The 9,588-nt window shown below is 43.2% G+C and overlaps 1 protein-coding gene across 1 annotated transcript in view; it reads left to right on the forward strand.

Moving 5' to 3' along the window:
* The window catches only part of LOC116947437 (twinfilin-1-like), a 28,741-nt gene extending 24,529 nt beyond the window's left edge, over positions 1 to 4,212 (forward strand). Inside the window, exon 9 of the mRNA XM_032963178.2 lies at positions 551 to 4,212. Within this exon, the coding sequence (XP_032819069.1) occupies positions 551 to 721 (171 nt within the window). The 3' untranslated portion in view covers positions 722 to 4,212. The remainder of the gene's footprint in view (positions 1 to 550) is intronic.
* Positions 4,213 to 9,588: the final 5,376 nt, after the last annotated feature.

The raw sequence follows: 9,588 nt of genomic DNA on the forward strand, positions 1-9,588 counted from the left end.
CACACACCCATGGCTCTTACAGCCACCCTTTTTACATCGTAACCCTCTTTGCAAGCACCACCTCTCAGCACCCCCCTCCCCCTCACCGTTATCCACCCCGCACAGCCATCCTCCCTTTTGAGCAGTCCCTTTACAGAACCAACCCCTCCTAAAATCACCCTCCTCCTCATGGAGAGTCAATCTCAGCTGTGTCTCCTCGCTTATCCTCCGCGCAGTAATTCTCTCTCTCACGACGGCCATCTCTACGATGTCCCCACAGCTGCTGCTGCTGCCCTCCTCATCATCGTCCCCGCTGCCACTGTAACCGCCGCTCACCACCTCTGTCACCTTCTTTACCGCTGACTCACCCCTCATAGCCGGCACTCCTCACAGCCGTTAACTCTCACCCACTCCCCTCTCAGGCACCTTTCCCTAACAGTGGATCTCCTTCAGGCACCGTGATGGCGAGATGCGCCTAAGTGTACAAGGTGGTCATGGGTTAGAGGCCGACCCCAGCATATTCACCACTTGACCTGTCCCTTCCTCCCTCCCTGCCCTCATCACACTTCAGCTGGAGATTGACGACGGCGCGGAGCTGACGACGGAGTTCCTTTACGAAGAGGTCCACCCAAGGGAACTTGCCTACGCGCAGGCGTTTGCCAAGCCGCGTGGGCCTTCTGGCAAACGCGGACTCAGGCGCATCATCCGCAGCTCGGGCCTGTCGCAGCTCTCCGACGAGTGAAGGACGTCGGTGGGCCGGCCACCCCCCCCCCCGCCTCCCTTTTTACCGCCGTCCTCCTCTCCACATCTCCTCTCCTGTGTCGCCGTCGGACGCGCTCGCGCCCGCAGCCGGCAGGACGACGGGGGGGGCATTGATGGGGGGACACGGGTCGTTGTGGGAAACGAACAGCAAAGGAAATGGGCCGTGGTTATTTGGGCCAGATTTTTTTGTTCTCTTTTTGATGGGGGGCTGGGGGGGGAAAGGTTCATGGTTCAAGAGGCCCCGCGCTTGAGCTTTCGTTGGTAGCAAAATGTGTCTGAGAGACGGCCCAATGAGCCACTTTTTTTCTGCCATAGTGGCAGAAAACCATGCCCTATATGTCTGCTGTTTAGGAAGGGAACGGATCTCAGTAACAAAATTTGTTGAGAAAATACAAAAAAAAACTTTATTACAGATAGTGCTTGTACATGCATTGTCGCAGACGAGTGTCGCGTTTGGAACGTTTGTCACGCGAGGGTATCTTTCCGCGTAGTTTTTTGTGTTGCATAAGGTAAAGTTAAATAACATCAGTGAAGAAGAAACACATTGATTATTAATAAAGCCGCAGACTCATCGACCATGAGAACTGAGAAAGGTTTATAAAAGCAAATTGGTGGCTTTAAAACAGAAACGATGGTGTGAAAAGGCGTTTGTTATGCAGTGTCGTAAGCGATGCTCTTAAGAGATTTGTGCGTGAATGCAAAGCAAAACATATATGGCACTATTTTTGTTGCTTGACCTAGAAGTGACTTCAACCACTAAGTGCTATCATTCCAATGTCTATAGAACTGCACAATGACTTGATTTAAATTGGGGGTGTTGATTTACAGCATTTTTTTTTACTGAAGCCAGCTGTATCAACATTTTCATCAAAATGTTGATATCCCATTTTAAAATGCAACTCTATAAAACAATACCACGCTACCTTATAATTGCATAATGATGGGTTCTTTTAACTCTATGTGGCCTTCATACGTTATGTTATTGGACATTTTGTGTTAGCCAGTGCACCTTTGTTTCAGTTCTTGGGAGTTTTATTCAATATAGATCAAGCTGATGCCATGGTTAATTCGAGAGGGAGTTTGAGTGGTACTGTTTATATTTTACACTGAATTACACATTCAATATTATCTTCTCATAATCGATCTTGTAGCTGTATCTCAGCCTCATAACTGAGATGGGCAATGATTGGAACACAAAACAGCAAGCAATGTCTGCCTGAACTGCTTTGGTATCTAACACTGACAGTTAAACACAATGGGCAATCAGAGGTCTGAGCAACATGAAATGGCATCATAGCATTCCCATGTTTAAACGAACACTGAGGCAGTGCTTATTTTCATTGTTGATTCTGAGCCAGTGGCAGAAATTCCACATTGCTATCGTGCAGCCTCAGCGGACGGTGCTTGTATTATCAATCTGCAGATAAATTATGATGGTTATGATTGATGATGACGATGATGATGATTGACGGATTGCGTTGACCCTGACCAGGATTTAAACTCACATTCTCGTAAGTGTGAGCCCTGCTGCTCTACCCACTGAGCCACATAATTTTTCTTCGATGCAATACCCAACATTTATATTTAAACTCTTACATAATAAGATTCTATACATCCAAAATTGTATGATATGCATACTCTCTGGTTCTTTCGGTAAAGTCACGTAGATAGAAAAAATTATAAAATAAAACGTGACTTTACCGAAAGAACCAGAGAGTATGGATTCCTGCAGTCACGAAAACTTCAAATCAAGATTGTATAATATTCATTTGTATTTGTATGCACCATTGATGTGATAAACTAAGTGAATTGATGCTAAATTCGTTTCTCAGTCCGCTTCTCCTGGTGAGGGTCGTGGTGGCAGCATGTTGAGTAGGGCAGTCCTCAACCTCAATTTCCCTGACGACAGACTCCAGTACTACTACACTATACACTACTATATACGACACTATACACTACTATACACTACATTATACACTACTATACACAGATTATAGCTCTTCCTAGGGAATTCCCAGGCGTTCCCAGGCCAGCCGAGCGACATCGTCCCGCCAGCTTGTCCTGGGCCGGCCCCGGGGTCTTCGCCCAGTGGGACGTCTTGCCCGGTAGAGTTCCAGGGGAAGTCTACCGGGGGATATCCTTACCAGGTTCCTGAACCACCTCACTGGCTCCTCCTCTCGATCCTGATGTTAAGTAAGTTGTAGAAATACAAATGTACAGCGCGACGTCAATCTTCTTGCTGGACGAAGGCCTCCCCATGCTCTTGGTCATATGGGTTGTTTGAGGAAACTTCACACTGGTCGATGCAGGTCGGCGAAAGAGGGAGTCCAGAACTGGTGCAAATATCACCCGCCACTGAGGTTAGCCGTGGCTGGGAATCGAACTCAGGGCACCGGGTTCGTAGTGCAGTCGGTTATGTATAAAACGAATAAGGTTATAGGTGTGAGCCTGTGATTATGTAGTGTTCTATTGTTAGAACTTTATGACCACCTCTTGTGTTGACCAATGTAAATTATTTTGACTCCGGGCCAGAAATTAGGTGGTCATACAAAGTCTTGCTTTACAGGTCTATCAAGTGACTAATTTATGAAAGATATATTAACATACAGGACATATTATTAAGTAGCAACTTCATCGCAATTGACACCGATTGATAGACTGAAGAGATCGACTTTGTGGCCTCAAGTCCTGGAGCGTGTTTACCCTGTTCTACTCCTCTTTCTCTTTTGTGAAATGTAATTGTATTCTGCATGTGCGTATGAAAAGGGAGTGCCTTTTCAAAGTTGTCCATAAATTGTGATAAATTAAATAAAAGGAGTGTGTTAAATTGTTGCTATAGTAAACATAACGTTATCCGTTGTTCTACAGGCATAATTATCTGTTAATGTTTTGAATAAGGATCTGTTTAAATTTTGATTTAAAGCTTTCGTGACTGCAGGGATTCATATTCTTGGTTCTTTCGGTAAAGTCACGAAGAATTTTGTTTTATATTTTTATTATTTTATTGTTTCCCTTCTACGTGACTTTACCGAAAGAACCAAGAGTATAAGGATCTGTCTAATAGGGCAACCTGGAACTAATTAGAGTCTCAGCAAGGTACCCCCAATATGAGCATGGTTAGGCGCATTCGATGTCGTGTACACAAATAATAGCAGCGTGCAGCAATTGCTCAAGTATAGTTTATTTATCTGCTTCACAGAACTATTGTAATAGTATTAGGAATGGAGTAAGTGGCATTTCTGAAAGAGTATGTAATTAAACACGATTTTAATGTTCCGTGAGTCATGTGTCTCAGATGGTTAAATAATGATCTCTGTTAACAAAGATATGAGAGTGCACACCACGCACGAGGCATCTGCATTGTAGGCATCTCGTCATCAGATGTTGCTTAAAGTTTGTTGCGTATCACTGCATTCGCTTCGTTAGGGTGAGGGTGGCTCTGTAACGTGAATAAACTTCAGTGGATTTTCACCAACTCAGGGTGCGACTTTATGGGGGGGGGGAGAGGGGGGTGTGAGGATTTTTGTGGCTTTGTGTTTTCTTTTTGTTCTCTTCATCCCAGGCCCCAGATTAAATTACAAACCCAGGGTTGAGCCTGGTCAGTACTTGAATGTTGTATGGTTGGGAGCTGGCTCTGAGGTGTCCACCAGATGAAAGTACAGCAATCTCTCTCTATGCGGTGCTATGGACGTGGCACCCCGTGCTTTATGCATAGGGGGTTTCTGCGGATTACCACCACAGAATGCCAAACGCTCATTATTACAACTTTGTCAACCGTCCCAATGTAGCAAGACCCTCCAGACTCAGCTGGGGCTTCCAAAGGTATAACGCATTACAGTATTATCATTACTATTACTATATAAACATGCATCTACTGCACCACATTAAGACAATGCCACCTGCTTTGTGTTCGATTATTATTTTCAGTTTGCCCATCTATCGTAATGATTGTAATTATTATATTTAGCCCCCTCGTGCCGTGTCAATCACGGGTATTGGTTCACCGTGTGTCACCACACCGGCCAGTGCAGGGTGGCGAACGCCTTTCTCTTTAATTCTCACCCCTACCCCGCTTACCCTGACCAAAGTTGTTTTTGAGGGCCTCTAGAATAGTGCACTTGCAATGGTCAGAATGTACCCACGATTGAGAGGGACGAAATGTGCCTTTAGACTTTGAATTCACCCATGAGTAATCCAGCTCAGCTGCATCGCTGTAGTCCTAGCTAAAAATAATGCTTGAAAAGTCTCTGCATACGTGATGAAAATATAACACGCGATATATTTTTGTCAATACAGTACGGGGTATTTTGAGGGACGTTTTTTTATGTGCTTTGGTCGTTTGCATTGTTGTCAATGGCAAAATTGGCCTGATTGCGTCTGGCCAAAAAAGGCTATATGCAATGTGCACATAAATGCACACATAATACAGCGTACAGAATTATAAACATTTTCTTAAACCAAACTAAAACTGACAGGGTTTTCGTGACAGTTTAGATGTGTTGTTTCAAATGCAACAAGCTATTATAACCATGAAGCTCGTCAAGTCAGTACTAAAACACGAATGTTGACAAAACTATCCCGCACGAATGGCCTTGATTATGATCATTAAAACCTAATTTTGGCAAGGGTCTGTGCACAACTTGGCCACAGCCAATTAGTAATTCAAATGGTTTTCATATTTCTCGTTAGTTGAAATGTCGTTACATTCGTCTGATCTCGACATGGCATTCACTGCAGGGTGAAGTGAGGATTTCAAGGTAGGGATGGCTAGGTAATGACGAAGTTACGATATGGCTTTGTATCAGCTGAAAAATGTTAAGGAAGGGGCAGTTGGAATATTGTGAGGATTGGAATGTGATCTTTACGCAGATAATCTGGTTGCATGACGAACAGGTTAATTCAAAGCAATACCATGTTTTACGAACAAGAAGAACGCAAGAACTCCATGGTGATTAGGAAGTTTCTAAAACAAGACCAGTTGACTAAAACGTTAAGATCTATTTGGTTTCTCGGTGACAGTAAGATAAATCCTGTTATGCTTAATTAAGTCATAACCATCACCCATGGTCAATCTACTGCTGGATGAACGTCTCCCCATGGTGATCCTACAATGTAATAATTCACCCAGCACCTGCGCACGAGCTGATTTCATCGCTCCATCTCATCGGTGAAAGTCCCCTTCAGACATGTTCCGTTCCTTGGCTGCCATTCCATCACTGTTCTTGCATGCCCTACCCAAGGCCACTTACGTTCCTAAAAGAAATGTATTCAAATTTTATCTTGAGTATAGGTTTGATGAATCAGCAACCTCGTAGCTTTTCTAATTCATGAGGACACAGAAATAACTTCAGCTCATATTCAAATCAGTGTGCATTTTTTTCATAAGTGAGGGTCTCCGCATGGTCCTTGTTTTCCCAACAAGAGACTTTGAGTACCCTCATAAGCCAACGGCAACCAGGATGCTCACTTCTGAACATTTACTTTGCCCTCCCATTGGACATCAGGCTCTTGCAATGTGCTCACAGCACCTGCTTAAGCGCTTTTCAACAGCAGCAAAGCTACTGTGCACACGATTATTTTATTTTATTCACAAGCGTAAATAATCAATAAAATCCTTAAATTGAACCAGACGAAATCTCAATGATATTTGAGTTAGTGACAAGAGAGACTTGGAGTGAAGTGAGGTGTGGGAGACTTCGCTGAATTAATAAATTTAAACTTTTAGACAAGTGGAAAAATGCGTCCAGGATTTTCTTTAAAGAAGACACAAACTTTCAACACTTCAATCGATATCGACAAGTGTACAGGACAAATGGAAAACGTACATTCAATAAACATTGTGCTCGTTGATCAATGATTGTACAATATATAACGAGTCATATTAATGTGGTGCATCAAAGTAAATTTTTGGTCTGTACATCATGCTCCAACGTCTATGCTTCCTGCCTTCACCAAAGTGCATTGTCCAGCATCGTAAAGAATGACCATATAACTCCCATGTCCTGTATGGCAGGGGGAGGCCCTCATCCAGAAATAGAATTACAAAAAGAGCTGTAGATGTACACGTGGTGAGCAGCAATCTTTCCATAAGACTACTCTGACTTCTCGTAAGATTGTATGCAGAGCTATCAGATTGGATAACACATCTATGGGCTGTAAAATAATCGAGTTTTTTTTACCCAGAATGGCAATTGGTACAATACTCTTCTTTGGTTCTTTCGGTAAAGTCACGTAGAATGAGAATAAAATAATAAATTGATAAAATAACATAATAATGTTCTCACGACGTTTCGGCCACAACACAAGCGGCCTTCATCAGGTGAAGGGACGAGACTGTCCTGAGGACAGCGCTGGAGTGAAAAAGCCACGCTCAGATCACGACCTTTAAGCTGTGTGAGAAGAAACAAAGCGCCTTGACAAAGGAATTAGCATATAATTTAGCATTGAAATGGCTGAGTGATTAGCTTGTGACTGGTCACAGAAATGGCTATGTTGAAGTCAAGGCCTACACATCCGCAGAGGCACCCCTTGACAAAGGAATTAGCATAGCATTTAGCATTGAAATAGCTAAGTTAAAGTATACACACCCACAGAGGCACCCCTTGACCTTGTGAATAGCTCAGATGTGTAGGCCTTGACTTCAACATAGCCATTTCTGTGACCAGTCACAAGCTAATCACTCAGTTATTTCAATGCTAAATTCGCCTAGTTATTTCAATGCTAAATTCTCCTGTTTGATTTGTACTAGGTGCCTCTGTGAATGTGTATGCTCTGACTTTAACATAGCCATTTCTGTGACCAGTCACAAGCGAATCACTCAGCTATTTCAATGCTAAATTCTATGCTAATTCCTTTGTCAAGGCGCTTTGTTTCTTCTCACACAGCTTAAAGGTCGTGATCTGAGCGTGGCTTTTTCACTCCAGCGCTGTCCTCCAGACAGTCTCGTCCCTTCACCTGATGAAGGCCGCTTGTGTTGTGGCCGAAACGTCGTGAGAATATTATTGTGTTATTTTATTTTATGAATTTATTATTTTATTCTCATTCTACGTGACTTTACCGAAAGAACCAAAGAAGATGAATCCTTGCAGTCACGAAAGCTTTAAATCAAAAAATGGTACAATACTATTTACTGAACTTGCCAATTCAAATCCATTGATCAGATTAGTTAAAATGTCTTAATGGTCTTAAAGTATAATCTTTCAAAGAAAAGTCAATACATCACTCTTTCTCTCTGCTCTGAAGAATGGGAAATGCCCAAAATAGTGGACTATTTCATATTTTTGGTACAAGGCAGCGTTAATGAAGTGTTGTCCATTGATGCTTCAGCACCACTGCCAAGTGATCCTTATGCCGGTACCCCGGGGTACCAAATAATACAAACTGGCCGAGGCAATTAAATATTTTATTTCTGGGACACTATTTTGTCCAGGGGTGAACTTAACTCAATCCGAAATCAGTGCCACACTCCGCGATGTCGAAACGCAGCGAGGACGATTACGCCGAAACCCTGAACGCTCGTCGAGATGAGTCAATTGCCACATCGCTGACCATCAACAGACTATAAACAAATTACTGCATCACGGACATTGTGCGTGCGCCGGGGTACAGTGTAAGGTTCAAGTCACTAAATTGGTGTGCCTTGACTTGGGAAGACACTTGTGTGGGCTGCACTTTAAAGTGGTTTATACCAGGGGAGGGACACATTATTGGTAGACGAGCTATTTACTTGGGTAGATTTCAATGGCATCGCGAATGCGTGAAATAAGTGAGGTGCTGCCACCACGCGTTTGTGGCTTATGCTGGGTGAGACTTGTGAGCTCTGTGGCTGGCTGCTTAACAACTCAAGTGGTTTATTTATGGGGTTGTGATATGGCCAGCAGATAGTGGTGGTTTTCAGTGTGATTCTCTCGTAGATGAATGGGTTTCCTCTGCGAACTCTCGTTTCTTTTCACGTGCCACTTTCATCGTATTGGCCAAACATTCCAAAGCAGCGAATCCTCCCGATTACCACAGTTGGCTACGTACTGTGTAAAATAAGTTCAACATACGTACATAAACACTAAAACCTTACAAATATTTGCAGCTAACTAAATATGAATAAAATGTACAGCCATGCATTCACTGCTGGGTTGAAGATCTCTACAAGCTGTCACACATGGGCGTTGTTTGACCATACTTCACCGTGCTGGTCAATGCGGGTTGATAATGGGGTTGTACAATATTGCGTAACAAATAACCACAACAAATTGGTAAATGAAGTCCACAACAACCAGGTAATTCTAAATTTGGGGTGGACCCCAATGATGAGGTCTCTCAATGGTGGCAGCAGAGGAGTAACCTGCCACTGCATGGACCCTTTATTATGCAGTGCGACATTTTTATCGATTTATTTACACCAAACTGAGCTCCCACTGAGGCAACAATCAATTATTCTGTTTGCAATTGATCTGAACCTGGGATCTGACCATTGGGGGGTCAAAGTGTGTGGGTCCACTTTTACGACACTTCCATGACACTTTACGACACCATATCGGGTTTTTTGTATCTTTTACGGCAAATTATTTGGTTCTTTCGGTAACGTCACGTAGATAGGTTATTTGAACCTATCTACGTGACTTTACCGAAAGACCCAAAGAATATGAATTCCTGCAGTCACGAAAGCTTTAAGTCAAAGTTTACGGCAACTTAACGCTTTAAGAAAACTCCCACCGACGATGTTCAACCGGCCATTGCGACACTTCACGGCATTTTACGACACCATCGACTCTTCGCGACACTTGATGGACGAAGCCTTACGACTCTTTATGACGTCGCACAGCGCTTCACGACACTTTCAAATGTTTACGA

The sequence above is a fragment of the Petromyzon marinus genome, chromosome 30, assembly GCF_048934315.1.
Source record: "Petromyzon marinus isolate PM22_M1 ecotype Great Lakes invasive population chromosome 30, UKy_Petmar_22M1.pri1.0, whole genome shotgun sequence".
Taxonomy (NCBI): domain Eukaryota; kingdom Metazoa; phylum Chordata; class Hyperoartia; order Petromyzontiformes; family Petromyzontidae; genus Petromyzon; species Petromyzon marinus.